We start from the raw sequence: 18,320 nt of genomic DNA on the forward strand, positions 1-18,320 counted from the left end.
AACTAATACACTGTAGTTTACACCATTTAAATTATAAGCAGAAACAAGAAACTGAACAAGAAAGAGATACAACACATCTACATAGTTATTTTTGGACAAATGTCCCTGGAAAAACCCAATGCAGGAAAATCGGTGCAACAACTCTGAGGTTTTTATTATTATTCAGTAGTAATTTCTGAATACAATCTCTAGACGCCTTCCCGGCAATCTAGTTACAGATAATATCACTAACAGAGAGATTTGTGAGATTACCTCACACTATCACTGGAAGTCGTCGCTGATCCAACCCTTGAATGAATAGCCCTTGGCTGCCTCTGCGCAGTGTCTGCGTCAGCCCAGCGTCACACTATCTAGGACCTGTGTCACTCTTCTCGGCTGATCGATTTGCCTCTGAGATTTCGAATTCTGCTCTCCTGATCTCACACCCCAACTTCCGACTATAGAAATCGAACCTTCGAACAAATTTCAGACTCTCTCAAGGCTTTTGTGCTACCTCTGCGTCAACCTCTCTAGTTCTGCGTTGCCTTTACTGGATTTCTCTCTCTCTTCTTTGCTGAGTATTCTCTGACCAGGAAAGGTTTCCCTTTGGATACTATCCATTCCCCTCACTGCAAAAGATCACTATTGAAAATCTCTCCCGCAATTGCTCTGCTTCATAAAATCGAACTTCTAATCTCCCTTCTGTGTGTTCTCCATGTGCCCCTCAAGCCTCTTCTTATATCTTTTTGTTGGACAACCAACGGCCCAAATTAACTTCTAGCCAATGGCTTGGGTCATTTTGGCTTGATCCTCGTCTTCTTCTGGAAGTTACACCCACAATTTAGATTATTACTCGTTAATTATTTTATTTTCCTAAGTTTAGACTTAGGGTCCCATTAAAAATAATTAATTATTTTAGTAAAACTGTCTCCGAGTGGACAAAATGATTTATGGGTATTGGAGAATGCATGTTTCTAAGCCTCCCTACAAATTTTGAGACTTAGAGCACATCCGATGCTACCAGAAATCAAGGCAAACCACTCAAATATACTTGTAAAGGCTTGGAAGAGGGTCACAAAGAGATGATTATGCCATCAAATTCATTTCAACTCTTGGGGTATGAAGAAACCAAGATAGCATGCATCATCACAAATTAAAAAGGTATGGCATTGTATATTTGGTTTGTTTCTATTGCAAGAAAAGGAATCATAATTCTAGCAATTGTTGACACTCTAGAAAGTCAAGGAGCCCATGAGGAACTATTGCTAGTATTGTAGATTGATTAGGCATTGGGAGGCTAAATGTTAGAGGTTTCACCCAAAACTCCATCCCAGGAACCAAACAACAAAGAAGAAAACTTGGAGAGTCAAGTTTGAAGGGAAAGAGGAGCTACTTGCACTTGCAACCCAAGGAGTAGTGGTTGTTCAATGATGCATTGCAGCAATGAATGCTTGAGATGGATAGTTAGCGTATGCCAAAGGTAGCCCCTCTTCAACTCTTATCTTTCATCTTACAATAGAGGCACCCTTTCTTGGAGATTCACTAAAAAATGCTTGAAGGTAAAGAAGAAAAATATCAATGAGAATTAAAGATTTTGGTAATAAAAACTTGCTTTAGACACATCAAAATATTGGTGCCCACACTCCATTAGTCATTATGCATCATTAGGAAAACCTTTGAAATTAAAAAACAACACAACAAATTTAATCCATAAAATGGTTATAAACATAATGACTTATAGGAACCCATCACCCATGATCTTTGTCATTAAACTATTTTCCTTTCACCTCTAAACATAGTTTCTTTCTCTCTTTTTATCCTTAAAATCTATCGATCAAGTGCTTATTCTCTTTAATCAAAAAAAATAACTACTTCCAGCTTCGTTTTACAAAGCCTCTTTTTAATTTATTAGCTCAAAGAATTAAAGGCCTTAACAAAAGGATCAAAGGTCTAAAGAAGGACACATTCGTTGTGAGCTTATTGTGTCAAACAGGTCAAATGAATGGACTTGAACCTCAAAATCAAAATTGAGTGTGGCTTGGATAAGCGATGGTCAGAAGTACTACTATTGCCTTCTCGACAGTTCTTAAGCCATACACCGTTGGAATCGAAACGAATGTAAGATCTTTCCATCCAGTTGTGATGGAAACTAGTTCTACAAATATCATCGGGGTGTTTGGAATTGAGGGAGTTGGTAAGACCCATTTGCTGCAAAAATTGCTAACTAGTGAAAACATCCAGGAGATATATGGGGGCTTCGTAATTTGGATGACCATTTCCCAGAATCATGTAGTTCAAAAGCTATAGGACCACTCCCATCTCGATATAGCTCCCCGCACGTTGCCAAATATCACCTGCTATAACAAATCGAACCTATCGTTCTAATGATAATACAACTAAATAATTTTACACAAACATCCTCATCAAAAGCAATACCTCAAACACAAATTTATTCCTTTCCATATAAAAATTGAATTGATCCTGAAAATATTGTCGACTACTTTCTTATAAGCGAAGCGACCGTGCAGGTGACCAGTCTGGAAGGTGGATTGCACTGCAGAAGCGCTGCGGCCTTTTCGGAAAATACCCGAAAAAACATATCTGTACAGTCCTTCCCAATGTGGGCTTCAACCAAAGTGCCAACAAAGCTCTTTACCAGATTGGATTTCATACACCCAAACATCGTTGGGTCCTTAATATACTCTTCAAAATCCTCCTCGCTCATGCTCGGCACCCCCTCGCACACTTGCAGGTTCTCAATCACAAAATCGTCACACTTCTCCACTGCCTGTCTCAGCTCATCTGGGTTAGGAAAATACCATGGAAGGTTGAAAGAATCTCTCAAATCTCTGTTGGTTGAAGAGAAAGTACCCCTAGGGTCCTTTGGGTTAAGACTCTACCAGACTGAAAATTGCTTATTCAAAGAAACACACACACAGCCATTATCTTCACTTTAAACAAACTCTAATGTTTAGGGTACGTACCTAAGGTCCTACGTTCGAGAATGCCTTTAGGGTCCAAACCCTTCTTGGAGTTCCCTTCTTCTTCTTTGACCTGTTAAACAAACAAATCAAAGAACACAACAGTACATGGACAAATACTTATATGAAAACCATCTTCATGCTATAAAGTTAGTTATAAAAATCTTTAAGTAACTACTTGCATAAGAATTCAAGACAAGAATCTCATAAGCATAAAGAAAGATTGTTTCGGGAACCAAGACGTGTTTCTTTATATAAAGGCAAGTAAAGTACATATAACGGAAAGATTTCACCTGAAACACCTTCAGCAGGCTCCAAGCAAAGCTTCCTCTCGGATTCGTTCCAGCCTCAAGCCTCCAACAAGAGCTCCTTCCAAGTCTTACTCAATGGTGATATAAAGGATGAATGATCACCAATACACATGGAAACAAGGGTTTCCTATGCAAAATGGGGGAAGTGCAGAAGGCACCAAGGACTTCAGACCTGGTCTAAGGGGAAAATCTCAGCAGAATAATCTTGCTCTTCTTTTTTCTCTCTCTTAGGCCTTCCCTTTGATGTCTTTTTATACCATCTCCAAAGTAGTTTTTTAGTTAGGAGTTGGTTGGGAACAGTTGGGCCACGGGCACTAACAGGTGATCAGCAGGTAAAACCCGCGATCTCCGCCCGAAAATGAGGAATTATTTATTTTTTTAAGTGTTTTAATACATACATGCGGGTTGGGTATACACAGACCCGCGTGTACACGTGTTTAACTCAGGGCAATGTCGCGTATAGGGAATAAAACACTGTTTTTTAAATTTTAGGACCAGGTCTGGAAGGAGGGGTTGCCCTAGGCCATGAGTGCAGCATCACAAACCATAAGAGTGAGATTTGGAGCTATAACAGATGCCCCCTAATGTATGAGGTCAGAAGGGGAACATGATGGCCGAAATATATTATGTAAGTACATGGAAAGGAACTCTGTCGAAAAACCGAGGAGGACTGCACCAGAATTCAGCCTGCCAAGCCACCAAAAGGAGATCAGAAAGAAACACTGTCTGAGGCGGGCATACCCATGCTCAGGAAAAGTAAAGCATGTCCGCATATCAAGTACAAGCGGATCCACTAAGTATACAAGTATAAATGACTGGAAGATACATAATGGATCATCTGATCATAATGAGTAAGTACATGTCTGAATATCACATATAAGACTGTCAATGATGCTGAAAGATGCAACGGATCACTGATATCAAAGACTGATCCCAAAAGGTACCAACTGAACATGATGGAATAGGATGGTACTACACTGCAAACTCAGGTGCCAGCATATAGAATGTCGCCATGACTGACTGCAACATATAAGGTGGAGTGGTATCAACTAGCAGTAACAGGAGCAACTGTCAAGTGAACCAATGAATGCTGATACACCCTGAGGTCTTCACCGACCGCCGTGGTACATTTCTACACCATGGGAATAAATGATCTGAAGTCGACCATGTCAGAAATCGTTTGATTACCGATCATTGATGTATACCGTTAACAAACGCGAGACTACTCACCGATAATGATAATGAGCGTCAAGGTACCCAGTACAATCTAACAAGTGTGAATAGATGAGCTGAAGTCGAACACCTGTAAGAATCTATCGATCAGGAGACAATGATGGTTTCCCACTGTCGATAGCGAAGGATCTGCCACTAATGACTGCAAACCCCAAGGTACTGCCAAATGGACTCTAGATCTTTTCCCCAGAGCAATGAGTTGGAGTCGATAGGGAAAGATCCGCTAGAAGGAAGGCATTAAGGCATCCTCCATCAATCTAGTGTGAGTGTAACCCGTAGGCCAATAATGTGGAAGGAATTGGACGAAAAAGATGTAGTAACCCAACCGAAGTACGTTTCCGGCGTACACAAGATGTGGCTAGCGCACGGCAGAAACCCTCTGAACCAACCAATAATGAAAGCTGACACAGAGGCGAGGTATCCACCAATAGGGTCAAATGGAAACCAAGGTACTGCACAAATCCCAATGTGTGATAATGTATGCTGATGTCGAACACAAGGGAAACCACTCAGTCAAAGACCCATGATACTAATCGATGCTGAGCACAAGGTGACCTATCAATAATGAAAATAAGGCCAGGGTGCGGCTCTAGGCCTGTCCTCAAAGCAAGGTGTCGTCGTCGATAAGGACAAGACCCGCCAGCAAGAAGTCAATGGGGACCTTCTCAAACCGGCACGAGTAAAGGACCAATATAACTGATGTGATGATAGACATGATACTGACAACCAGGGATGGCCGACTGAAAATGAGTCAAGAGACACCGCAGAAAGGCTGACTCAGGCTAACTTCCCTTGAACTAAAGCACGACTCAATGTGACTATGTGGCAGCATATAATGAATCTGTATAAGTTCGTCATGCAGGAGGCACGAACGAACCCTCCATATGATTGGAAGAGATAACCAATCGGGGGAGAACTGACTCGATAACAAGGTTATGGCATACCTAAGTCAAACTAAATCCCACCCATGCGGAGGAGACTTTGTTTTGAGTGCTTTGTTCAAGGGCGTCACAACTGACTCTAGCTGCCAACAATAAATGGAAATAATGTCCCTGTTCCCGCTCTTTTTTTGGAATATTTAATTTTTTTGTCTTTTTCTGATAAGCCGGAAAAAGAATAAATGAATGCTATGGTACAGTGGAAAGAACGAGTGTCGGTGAAACAGATGATCTAGTTCCTGGGAAAGGAACGTTCCTATGCTCAATGCAGGGAGGTGAAAACTGGTCAGTGACACTCAGAGGTATGTTCCTTCCACGGATCAGGGTATGTCAAGCTGCAGAAGTCAAAGGTATGCAAGGTTGATTTTGCAAATGTCATGGTCAAAAGTTGGCTTAAACACGAGTCCAAGTGAAGTCGGCTCTAGGCCAAAAGGTGCAAATGGTCAACATGCAATTCAGAAGTACAACTCAACACACATAGGAGCCTCTAGGGTATAAGGCCAGAACGAAGCGAAGAAGCAAAGAGGAATGAGTCTTCAACGCATAAGTCATGGCGGGGCTACAGAGGACTCCCGAACCTAAGGACAAAAATCTGCATGAGTGCCAAGCGACAATAAGGTACTAACTAGGGCACCCATGATAAGGTAGGCTCTACCACACAAGTCATGATACTTCTAAGCAATGAGAAGGTTCCGCATCATAACTTGGTGGGGTCGATCCTAAGGCAAAATGGGAAAGGAAACTGATAAGTGCACAATGCAGGTGGAAAAACCTAACCTATATGCCAGTTTCGAGAACCAATACCTGTCAGAACGGACCAACCATAAACTTCCAAAGGAGAAATCTTCCAAGTTCTGTAAACATAAATAGGAACACTAGACACGAAGTTAATACATCCCACATATAAACTTCATATAAGATCTTTGTGTTATAGGATACAAAACTTGAAAATGCGTACCTCATATATACAATATGGTACAGGGAACCACGCAGCCTTGCGGCTTACGCATAATAGTTCTGCTGAACAAACCCCTTGCAGGGCTCAGGCCAAGGGCTCCTTTGGTAGTCATAACTCATGGCTTCAAAGAGTTCCTCCTGTGAAGGCAAAGCAAGATTTGAGAAATCATGAGAACTACAAGGATCAAAAGAGGGAATTAAAGGGTCCCATGTCCCTATAGGAAGAATCTCTCGGTCAACTGTTGGGACCAAGTCCGAAGAAGGAGAATAATAAGTCAAAGGATCCTTCTTAGAAGCAATTGAACATTGAGGATTCAATGTCACATAATTGACCCATGGCGGGGTAGAGTCTACTTGAACACTTGGAACAAACCAAGGGGCATTCTACAGTAAAGTCGAATTAGGGTGGTGATTATCAGATGCAAGCTGATCAATAGTGACAATATTCCCGTTATGAGGAAAGCACATTACTCGAAAGAGTGAAGACACCACAGCATTCATAGCATAGACATAATCACGCCCAAGTAGCATATTAAAGTCTAAAGGGCTATCAACCACCATCATATCGATTAAGACAGTCTTCCCACCTAAAGTGATAGGCACTTGAGGAAGAACACCCATAGATTCACCAGGCCTTCTATCATAGGCTAACAACTGACTCTGAGCTGTCAACAACTTTGGGGAACCCAAAGCTTTCCAAGTCAAAGAGGATATAATACTTGCAGAGGATCCTTCATCCACCATACATCGATAGACATTTGTGGAATTAACCCTGACCTTTATTTGAAAAGGTGCAGCGGAAGGAAGACGAGGCTCAACAAGGCTATCCCAATCAAAGGAAACACTCTTAGCACTTGGAGGGGGAACATTCGAAGAAACCGGAATGCCCCCTATACTAGAAGACTCTGTACTAGAGATCAAACAGACTCTTTTATTGGGCACTTCACCCCCCAAAAGAGGAGTGTAATCGGCCAGCGATTGCACTGGCTCTACCACATTTTCAACCGATGGTTGATGGGATTGATGAGAAACCATATCAGATCTAGGAGCAGAAGTACTTTCAGACTCGGACCATATCCTTTGAACCTCTGGAATACCAGGGCATAAATGAGTAAGATGGTCTCCCTTGCATATCTTACAAGGGAACTTAGGTTTAAAACTTCTACGTCCAGGTTTCTTACCAACCTCCATTTCGCCAACATGACTAGCAGTGGTTTGCGGAGAGTCCTGAACATGACTTGCAGAGGTCGGTGACTCTTTGCTAGTATGACTTGCAGTGACTAGACTCATGCCCCCAGCATGACTTGCAGCGGCTGAAGACTCATCTTCAACATGACTCGCAGAGGTTGATGATGAAGTGTTAGTGTGACTCGCAGTGACTAGACTTGTGCCCCCAGCATGACTAGCAGCGGTTGAAGGCTCATCTCCAACATGACTTGCAGAGGTCGGTGATGAAGTGCTAGTGTGACTCGCAGTGACTAGACTTGTGCCCCCAGCATGACTAGCAGCGGCTGAAGGCTCATCTCCAACATGACTTGCAGAGGTCGGTGATGAAGTGCTAGTGTGACTCGCAGTGACTAGACTTGTGCCCCCAGCATGACTAGCAGCGGCTGAAGGCTCATCTCCAACATGACTTGCAGAGGTCGGTGATGAAGTGCTAGTGTGACTCGCAGTGACTAGACTTGTGCCCCCAGCATGACTAGCAGCGGCTGAAGGCTCATCTCCAACATGACTTGCAGAGGTCGGTGATGAAAGGATAGAATTATTCTTCTTCTTTGACTTCCTTTTTCTCCTCTTTTTAGATTTCTTGTGACAAGAAGGAGGAGAAGAAGGAACCCCAGATTTCTCTTTGAAAGAAGATGAACAATTAGCACCCATGTGATGCCCTTGAAATAAAGCATTCAACTGAGAGGCTTCAAGAGCATTTGGAATATTCGGAGTGGACCACAGCCAAACGGGTAGTCCAACATTCAACCCAGGAATATTCAAAGTGGCCATCAAGGGAGTACCAACATTTCCAAAGAAAGGAAAAGCACAAGGATCCCCTTTTGGGAGGGCACCTTGGTTGGTTTCCACAGGAATATTGGCCATATCTAACTGTTCCAAAGACCCTTCCCTTACGGGAATATAGAAATAACTTTTCAAGGAATATGGATAAGCAATCAAAACCTTTTCCCTTGAGGAGGCAACTCCACAACTTTTGAAAGAACAACCAAAAGCCTTTCAAGATCGGTAGAGTGGTAAGCCAGTCACTCAGAACACAAAGTCCAAACGCGACTAGACAAAAATACCTAAAGCCAACTATATACAAGGAACAAAGAGCACACACTATAAAGTCCCTAAAGATACAGCCAGTCAAACAACTTCCAAGTATTTCCGCTCCGGGTGATGAGGACCGGACACCAAAATACAAGAAAGTGGAGTCAGGGGCCTTCCGAAGATAGTCTGGGATAATGACGGCCCAGTCCTATCAGCGAAGGTAACAGAGGAAGTTACGCTGACCTCCTAACAACAGCCTGCGCCGGTGCAAGCCCCCAAGCTTCGCAAGGGTGCCCTCCAGTAGTACTGTCGAGAGTGATACAACGTCAACCTCAGGTGCCACGGGATTCCCCTCCGCAGCCACCTGTGTAGATCCCTAGGAGAGGCAACTATGGGTACCAACTCGTCGCAGAAGCCAGGCGGAACAGTCGTGAGGTAAGTTCGGACAAGTAGGAGAGGGGGTATCTCTCTTCCCTGTCTTCACAGACCCTCGTGCTTAACTCCCAGATCCGGAGCTTTCCTGGTCTTCCTAACGCTATTGGATTTTCTCTCTTTATTCAGACTCTTATGTGTGACGTTTTATGTGGCCTTGGACAGTTAACTCTCCACTCGCCTAATCCAAGGCCCTAAAATCCTAAACTTGTTGGTGTAACTGACTAAAACAAAAAGTTCTAGTGGATTTTAATTAGCGCTTGATTTTATTAGGCTGTTCTTTAAGTCACAAGGTAATGGAAGTGAAACTAGTGGTGTTTTTTGACGCAAAAGAAGTTAAACAAAACTTAACTACATGCACATGCACTTTTCGTTTTTCGATGAAAAGCAATTTCTATAGGGTTCAGAGGAACTTCAAATAAAACAAAGTTTTTTGCTTTCTTTTCAGACTCCACACTCACAAAAGCTAACAAAGCTATGTATGCATAAAAAGGGATGCAAATATATCCTAATGCAACAACTATATGTGAATGCAAGATTTTAAGACCACTCTAAAAACAAAGAAGGAAAGTTGCTCACTTATCAAATTTGTCTTGCCACTAAAATGCTTAGATAGAATATGATGTGCTACCAATCATTTCGTCCAAACAATAAAAACAAGTTCTAAGATAAACACAAAGCACTTTCACTTCGCAAAAAAGAAATCAAATGAAAAGCAAGTTGAAGAAAGCGAAACTCAAAACTTTCAAAAGATTTTCTTTCAAACAACCAGCAAAGAAGTCTTTTTCAAGGAATGCTCTCAAAAATACTGACACTAATGATTGAAGAATAGGCAACCAAACACTTTTGCGAATTGACACCTTTCAAATGATGAAAACCCAACAAAAATAAATGTGTTTGAAATCGCTCTTGACAATCAAAAGCAGCAATGAAAGTCCAAAAGATCAAAAGACAAGTTTCAAGAAAATGGTAACAAACAACTTTCCCGAAACGAAGGAGCAAATGGTCACAAAAATGGTTTCGTTAAGCAAACAAAAGGGTCACCAAAACAAAATGATCACAAAGATTGAATCCAATCTTCCTACTCTGCCAAAACAGAGCAGTCAAGACTCTTAACCAGAAATCTTGTGTGTCAAAAAACAATGACGCTTGCAATCAACGAAGACTAATACTCCTTATAACTAGAGAGAGTTCAGAACAAGATGCCCCCTATTAAACAGAGGACTGTTACTGGAAAATGACTACTTCAAACTGACCCAAACCACCAGACAAACATTCAGCAAAAAGAAAATTTATAAATCTTGAAAATTATATAATATACGCGCCTGCAGTGATGTGCAGAGTGCGTGTACACACGACTGTAACTGAGGAAACCTGCGTATACGCGGGTTCACTTAGTTAAACTTGCATATATACGCTTCTGTAATCCAACAAAACAGCGTGTCTGAAGATTTTCAAGAAAAATAAAAAATACAGACTGAAAAAACTGGAAAAGCTTAGAGTTCAAGAACAGATCAGACAGTCAGAGCCAGCAAACAGAGGGGCTGAGCCTTGATTGGCTTGAAGACTACCCAAACTAGGAACAACAAGAGTGTTTTTCCCCAGCGGAGTCGTCAATTCTGGTTGAAGGGAAAGTACCCCTAGGGTCCTTTGGGTTAAGACTCTACCAGACTGAAAATTGCTTATTCAAAGAAACACACACACAGCCATTATCTTCACTTTAAGAAAATTCTAATGTTTAGGGTACGTACCTAAGGTCCTACGTTCGAGAAGGCCTTTAGGGTCCAAACCCTTCTTGGAGTTCCCTTCTTCTTCTTTGACCTGTAAAACAAACAAATCAAAGAACACAACAGTACATGGACAAATACTTATATGAAAACCATCTTCATGCTATAAAGTTAGTTATAAAAATCTTTAAGTAACTACTTGCATAAGAATTCAAGACAAGAATCTCATAAGCATAAAGAAAGATTGTTTCGGGAACCAAGACGTGTTTCTTTATATAAAGGCAAGTAAAGTACATATAACGGAAAGATTTCACCTGAAACAACTTCAGCAGGCTCCAAGCAAAGCTTCCTCCCGGATTCGTTCCAGCCTCAAGCCTCCAACAAGAGCTCCTTCCAAGTCTTACTCAATGGTGATATAAAGGATGAATGATCACCAATACACATGGAAACAAGGGTTTCCTATGCAAAATGGGGGAAGTGCAGAAGGCACCAAGGACTTCAGACCTGGTCTAAGGGGAAAATCTCAGCATAATAATCTTGCTCTTCTTTTTTCTCTCTCTTAGGCCTTCCCTTTGATGTCTTTTTATACCATCTCCAAAGTAGTTTTTTAGTTAGGAGTTGGTTGGGAACAGTTGGGCCACGGGCACTAACAGGTGATCAGCAGGTAAAACCTGCGATCTCCGCCCGAAAATGAGGAATTATTTATTTTTTTAAGTGTTTTAATACATACACGCGGGTTGGGTATACATAGACCCGCGTGTACACGCGTTTAACTCAGGGCAATGTCGCGTATAGGGAATAAAACACTGTTTTTTAAATTTTAGGACCAGGTCTGGAAGGAGGGGTTGCCCTAGGCCATGAGTGCAGCATCACAAACCATAAGAGTGAGATTTGGAGCTATAACATCTGCCAATAATCCCCTGCACTCCATATCAAAACACCAACACATTCATGCATTAATATCCAGATTCTCTGTAAACAGATCTATATTGTTAACTATAAATGATTTAATAATAATTTAAGACTTAATTGTCTGTCAGCTTGCCTGTGTCACCAATTCATCCCATGCCTCTTCAAAGTCCTGGCCACAGAATTCGCCTCCCACAGAAACTTGTTGTACAGGAGACCAACTGTCTGGTCTGCCCATCATGCAGAAGAAGAGCACGCCTCCCGGTGCCATCTCCTGAGCTCTGCAGTTGAAAAAAGTGGTGAGGTCCTTTTCGGATTGCTTTGAATAAGCTTCTGCCACATCCTGCCTGCCTCCATTAATCCACACTCTTCCCTTATTATATAAGGGTGAATCCTTCATCACAACAGCCTGAGGCACCTGCAATAATGATAATATTACTTGGTTCAAAATTCTGAGCTATGAAAATAATGTAATCAGATAATTTAATTCGGTGTGATAATAATCTGTCAGATCTCACCTGTGAAAGCCAATGAAGCGCCATGACAGAGAAGCAGACATGAATGGTCGATCTCGGAAACAGAACGTTGTAAAAGGATCCAGGTACACCCGCAACAAAATATGGAGAATGCCTAGGTCGGTCCAACAGATTGAAGAGGCCATTGAAGTCATTGGAAGGCAGATCAGAGAAATAAGCCTGGAACTCTAGCATTGAACTCCTAGCAGAGAAATAAGCCTAGAACTCTAGCATTGAACTCCTAGCATTAGAATGATGGTCATTCTCACAAATATTTGTGAGTGTTTTGACAACAAAATCGACGTCTGCTACGGTGTTTGTACCAGTTGCACATCCCAGATTTGTGATTCTGAGAGGGAGTAGTCTAACTAGGAATTAAAATATCTAGAATTTGGGCGGGCGTTTTCAAAATTCAAATGACTATCGCATTAATGGAGGTCCTGGGTCGCGTCAGTATTTTCCGGTGGAGGCTGGAGTCCTTTCCAGGCCGGAGGGCTGTCCCAGAAGCAATTAATGTGGAATGGTGGCGGAGGGTAGCGGAGGAATTGCCGATGGCCAGAGCCGGACGTTTTAGCAGACTGCGATGGAAACCAGGCAATTCCTCCACCTACTTAGACTACTTCATGTTAAATTGGTGTTAGAATTTTTATTTATTTTTTGGGATAAGGGATTTCATTTATGTAAGTATTTTAATATATAATTCATAAAAATATATATTTCTAAGTTTTTATAATTTATAATCTATAATATTTAAACTCAAAATTATTTTGATTTTAATTTTTCTATGAGTAATAGTAAGAATATGTGTTTTCAGTTACAGATATGAATACAAAAAAAAAAAAAAAATATTAGAGTATGTACACGTCATTGCTTGACAAATTATTCAATAAAATGCATCTCTTTAGAACCTTGTCATACGCATTTGGATCCAATAGGAGTCCTCGTTCGTAAAAGACACCCATGGCTTCCTCCAAGTATTAGGTTCATTATAAACTATACATTTTCTGAGTTTCAATTAGTTAGAGTTGAGGATAAACAGTACAGAATGCAATGGCATTGACATGGTAATGGAGTTTGATTTTGGGATGTGAATGTTTTCCTCTTTGTATCTAGAGGAATTTGGTAATTGGTCTCATTCATACTCTAAAATATACTCATATAATATGGAGTCCATTGCATTGCACAAAACATATTTCTCTTTTCTCTTAGTAGATTTTAATACATTAAAGTTGTCAAATGTGAACAACAATAGATTTGTATGTTAGAATCACATACAATATACAATACTATTATCTTAAAGCATGTAGCACTAGCCATTCTATATACATCAATTGGATAGTATACATCTAACAATAGTGTCAATATGGAGTCGATTGAGACAGCTAGGCATCCACTTTGAAAACTAATCTAACATTGTTGATGGAATTTCTAGAGGACACCTAGTATAATAATGTGATTAAAATGGTAAGCTAATGTTTATGTGAACGCTCAAAATATATAAGATGGATTTAGGATGGTTGTTTAGGGATATCTAAATATATTTGAGGGTGACTAGTAGTGCGTGGTAGCACTTGCTTAGATAGAAATGGGAGAGGATTTAGTAGACCCACAGTTATCATCTCAATATTAGAAATAGTTGTTTACAAGTATAACAAAAGGAAAACTTGCATCTATCATTATGCAAAACATGTGTGAGCCGAGTAAGAATTGACAAGGCCCTAAGTTGTGCTAATAAGTCTTATGTATCATACATATATTTGAACAATTCAAAATGGTGAGGACACGAAGAAATCAAGGTCAAGGAGGATCATCACAAGGACCTCCTACAAATGACCCATTACCTTCACCAGAGTTGACTCTCATCTTGCGTTCCCTAGAAGCAATTAATGAGACCTTAAAAGGGCACCAAACAAATGAAGTGGAAGTGGAACACCCTCCATCAGGGTTATGAAATCTTGAGGGATCAAGAGACTTCGATAGAAGACCTCCAATCGAGGACATTACTAGGGATCTCCAAAATATTAAGCTCCCAGAGTTTGCTGGAGGTCGTGCCAACGAACGTGCAGAATCCTGGTTAGAAGGAATGAGAAGGTGTTTCGCACTAGGGGATTATAATTCTAATTCAAAAGCTAAAATAGCAATATTCCAACTCAGAGATAGTGCTTTGAATTGGTGGGGTAACTTAGACTGTCAACTACACCTCACTCCAGACACAGTTACTTGGGAGTTATTTGAGGAGAGATTCAGGAAAAAGTACCTACTAGCATATTATGAAGAACAACATGTAGGATCCTTCCATGCCTTGATATAAGGAAATTGTACAATAGAATAATATGAAATTAGATTCATGGAATTGGTCAAGTACGTCTCCTACATGGATATTGACCAGCGCCAAGCAGATCATTTTATTTATGGATTGAACCCTAATGTTAGGGCAATGGTACGGATGTGGAAACCATCCTCAGTTGGAGAAGTTGTGGAACCGGCTCGTTATGTCGAAGAACACTTAGAATTAAAGGGTGGAAACAAAACCATTTTTCCATGCCAACCAAGGTTTATGGGGAAGGTCCCTCGTACCTTCCCTAGGGGAGGAATTTTGAAGCCACCACCATATGGAAATAGGGTTGTACCCTTAGCACCAACAGTGGGGATTTCAATGGTTACTAGTGTAGCTTCACTCACAACTTCAAGGGCACGTGAAAATCAAGGTCATATGCGAGGAGCAACAAGTAGGGGCAGGGGTCCCAAGGGAAAGAACTCTTTCCAAAGAACTCCACAACATTCGGTTCAAGTTCTACCGCGCATCACTTGTTGGGGATGCGGGGGACCTCATTACCAGCGTCACTACCCTGAGTTACAAACTGGTAAAAATCGTAGAGAAGGAAAAGCACCAATGGGGGGGGGGCAAGTAGCCACCATCGAATCTATGCATCTGTTGATAACCAACAAGTTGAACACCAATCGGCCGTGGTAGAAACCTCAGGTATAATAAACAAATTAAAAGTTAAAAAAAATTGACTCAGGTGCTACAGATAGTTTCATTTCACCAGTTGCATTAGAAAAATGTGGGTTGGTAGTCTATGAGCACGATGACTTTAAGCAAGTTGAGATGGCTTCTGGGATAAAACAAGCAGTAGGACCTAGTGTTGACCAATGTCAGGTAAACCTCGAGGTGTGTATGACTAAGTTGAAGGTATACGTCACATCATTGGGGACGTATGATGTAGTTATTGGAATCGACTAGATAGAAGCTCATCGAACTTTGGTAGACTATTTCAAGAAGAAGGTGATTTGTTTAGAGGATGAAGGTAGGCTAATTGAGATTTTTGGAATCAAGAGAGGAGTGTCGCTATGATTCATGTCCATGATGAAGGTAAAATGTTGTCTCCGACAAGGTTGCAAGCTATATGTGGTCGAGGCTGTAAGTGACCAAAAAGGACCCTCCCTAGATCAACACCCAATTTTGTCAGAATTCAAGGATGTTTTTCCTAAGGAATTGCCTGGATTACCTCCTGTAAGGGAGATTGATTTCAAAATCGACCTAAAACCTGGTGCATAACCAATATCTAAGACACCCTATAGGATGACAACTCCAGAACTTTGTGAGTTGCAGATGCAGTTAAAAGAGCTCTTAGACTTGGGATTTATCAGACCTAGTATTTCACCTTGGGGTGCACCAGTGATTTTTGTCAAGAAGAAGGATGGTTCCTTACGACTATGCATAGATTATAGGGACTTGAATAGAGCCACAATAAAGAATAGGTACCTGATACCTCGAATAGATGACCTATTTGATCAAATGAAGGGAGCAATGGTTTTCTCAAAGATCGATCTACGATCTGGATACCACCAATTGAGGATTAAGGAAGAGGACATCTCAAAAATTGCATTTCGAACTCAGTTTGGGCACTACGAGTTTGTAGTTGTTCCATTTGGTTTGACCAATGCACCAGCAGTATTCATGAGCCTCATGAATGGTGTGTTCAGGAAGTATTTGGACCAATTTGTGCAAGTCTTTCTGGATGACATTCTTGTGTATTCCAAGAATGAAAAGGAGCATGAAAATCACCTAAGGGTTGTATTGACTTGCTTAAGGGAAAATCAATTGTATGGAAAATTGTAAAAATGTTCCTTCTTTCAGAAGAAAGTTCATTACCTTGGGCACATCATTTCAGGAGAAGGGATTTCAGTTGACCCGGAAAAGGTGAAGGCCATAATGGATTGGCTAGTACTGAAAAATGCTCATGAGGTGCGTAGTTTTATGGGGCTAGCAGGGTATTATCGTAGGTTTGTGGAAGGGTTTTCGAGGATTGCAAAACCCATCACCACATTATAGCCAAAGGGGGTCAGGTATTAATGGGCATATGAATGTGACACTACATTCGTAGAACTAAAGAGGTTACTAGCTAGTGCACCAATCCTTCGAGTATTGGACATGGAAAAAGACTTCAATGTCTGCACCGATGCTTTGAAGCAAGGATTGGGTGCAGTATTGATGCAAGAAAATTGAAGAAACATGAAGAGTTGTATGCTACCCATGACTTAGAATTAGCAACAGTGATGTTAGCTTTGAAACTGTGGAGACACTACCTCGTTGGGAGAATATTTGAGTTAAGAACAGATCATCAAAGCCTGAAGCATCTCTTCACTCAAAGGGATTTGAATGCTAGACAAAGGCGGTGGAGTGAATTCATGAGTGAGTATGATTTTTAGATCTCATACATTAAGGGAAAGGAAAATGTGGTGGTTGGTGCACTAAGCAGGAGACCACGAACCTTCTCCCTAGTAGCCTTAAAGGTAAATTTGAGGGAACGTGTGTTGGAGAAACTCTTTGAAGATAGTTGGTATCTAAATTTTATCTCGGCACTCTAGAGTGGGAAGCAGATAAAACCAAAGTTTGAGGGATATGTCCTTGAACTAGATGGACTATTAAGACTTCAAGGGAGAATGTACATACCTAAGGAAGGGGGTATAAGAAGGACCATCCTCGAAGAGTCACATAGAGCACTCTATTGTGCACATCCTGGAGTGAAGAAGATGTACGCGGACACAAAGAAACTCTTATTTTAGGCAGGCATGAAGCACGACATAGTCTATTTTGTCACCAAATGTCTTGAATGTCAACGAGTGAAGGCTGATAATCGCCACCCAGCAGGATTCCTACAACCACATGACATCCCTATGTCTAAATGGGAGGTAGTTTCTATGGATTTTGTTGTGGGTTTTCCACTCACGTCCCAGAGGCACAATTCTATATTGGTTATAGTTGATAAGTTTACCAAAATTGCCCATTTCATTCCAGTAAGAGACACTTATGATGTTACTGATGTGGGACGAGTCTTTATAAGTGAAGTTATTTGACTACATGGGTTACTCACAAAGATCATTTTTGATAGAGACTCTCGATTTACATCTAGGTTGTGGACAAGTTTGCAGTCAGCACTAGGGACTCAGTTGAACCTGAGCACTACATATCATCCAGAAACAGATGGGTAGACCGAAAGAGTAAATTAGCTTATGGAAGACATTCTTCGAATGTACATCATGGATAATCAGACTCAGTGGGAAAGGTACTTACCATTGGTAGAGTTTGCCTGTAATAACAATTACCACAGTTCATTTTGGATGCCTCCTTATCAAGCTCTATATGGAAGGCCATGTAGGACGCCATTGAGTTGGAAAAATTTGGAGGACCGAGTAATAGTTGGGCCAGAATTAGTTCAAGAAATGGAGGAATAGGTAAGACAGATTCGACAAAGGTTAAAGGAAGCATAAGATAGACAGAAGAGTTATGATGATTCACATAGGATCGATCATAGTTATGAAGTAAGGGACCAAGTTTTTATTCGTACCCAACCCAACAAAAGCACCATTCAGTTTGGTAAAGGGACGAAGCTGTCACCTCAATTCGTAGGACCTTTTAGGATCAAGGAGAAGATTGGACCAGTTGCCTATCATCTTGTTCTGCCACACCATTTGCATAAAACTCATGATGTTTTTCATGTATCTATTTTATGACAATATGTTTCTAATGAATCTCACAAAGTGGATTGGAGGGAATTGCAAGTCTCGGACATGG

The 18,320-nt window shown here is 41.0% G+C and overlaps 1 protein-coding gene across 1 annotated transcript; it reads right to left on the reverse strand.

The window, feature by feature from the left end:
- Positions 1-2,476: 2,476 nt before the first annotated feature.
- Positions 2,477-17,912, reverse strand: LOC149249389 (gibberellic acid methyltransferase 2-like). Its single transcript, XM_089452801.1, has 6 exons — positions 17,852-17,912; positions 12,481-12,609; positions 12,245-12,429; positions 11,863-12,144; positions 8,725-8,738; positions 2,477-2,828 (listed from the first exon to the last, which is right to left on the reverse strand). Exons 1-6 carry the CDS (start codon positions 17,910-17,912, stop codon positions 2,477-2,479), a joined length of 1,023 nt encoding a protein of 340 aa, XP_089308927.1.
- Positions 17,913-18,320: the final 408 nt, after the last annotated feature.

This window comes from Pinus tabuliformis, chromosome 7 (assembly GCF_031772625.1).
Source record: "Pinus tabuliformis cultivar Carrire ecotype Pingquan chromosome 7, CPIR1, whole genome shotgun sequence".
NCBI classification, from domain to species: Eukaryota; Viridiplantae; Streptophyta; class Pinopsida; order Pinales; family Pinaceae; genus Pinus; species Pinus tabuliformis.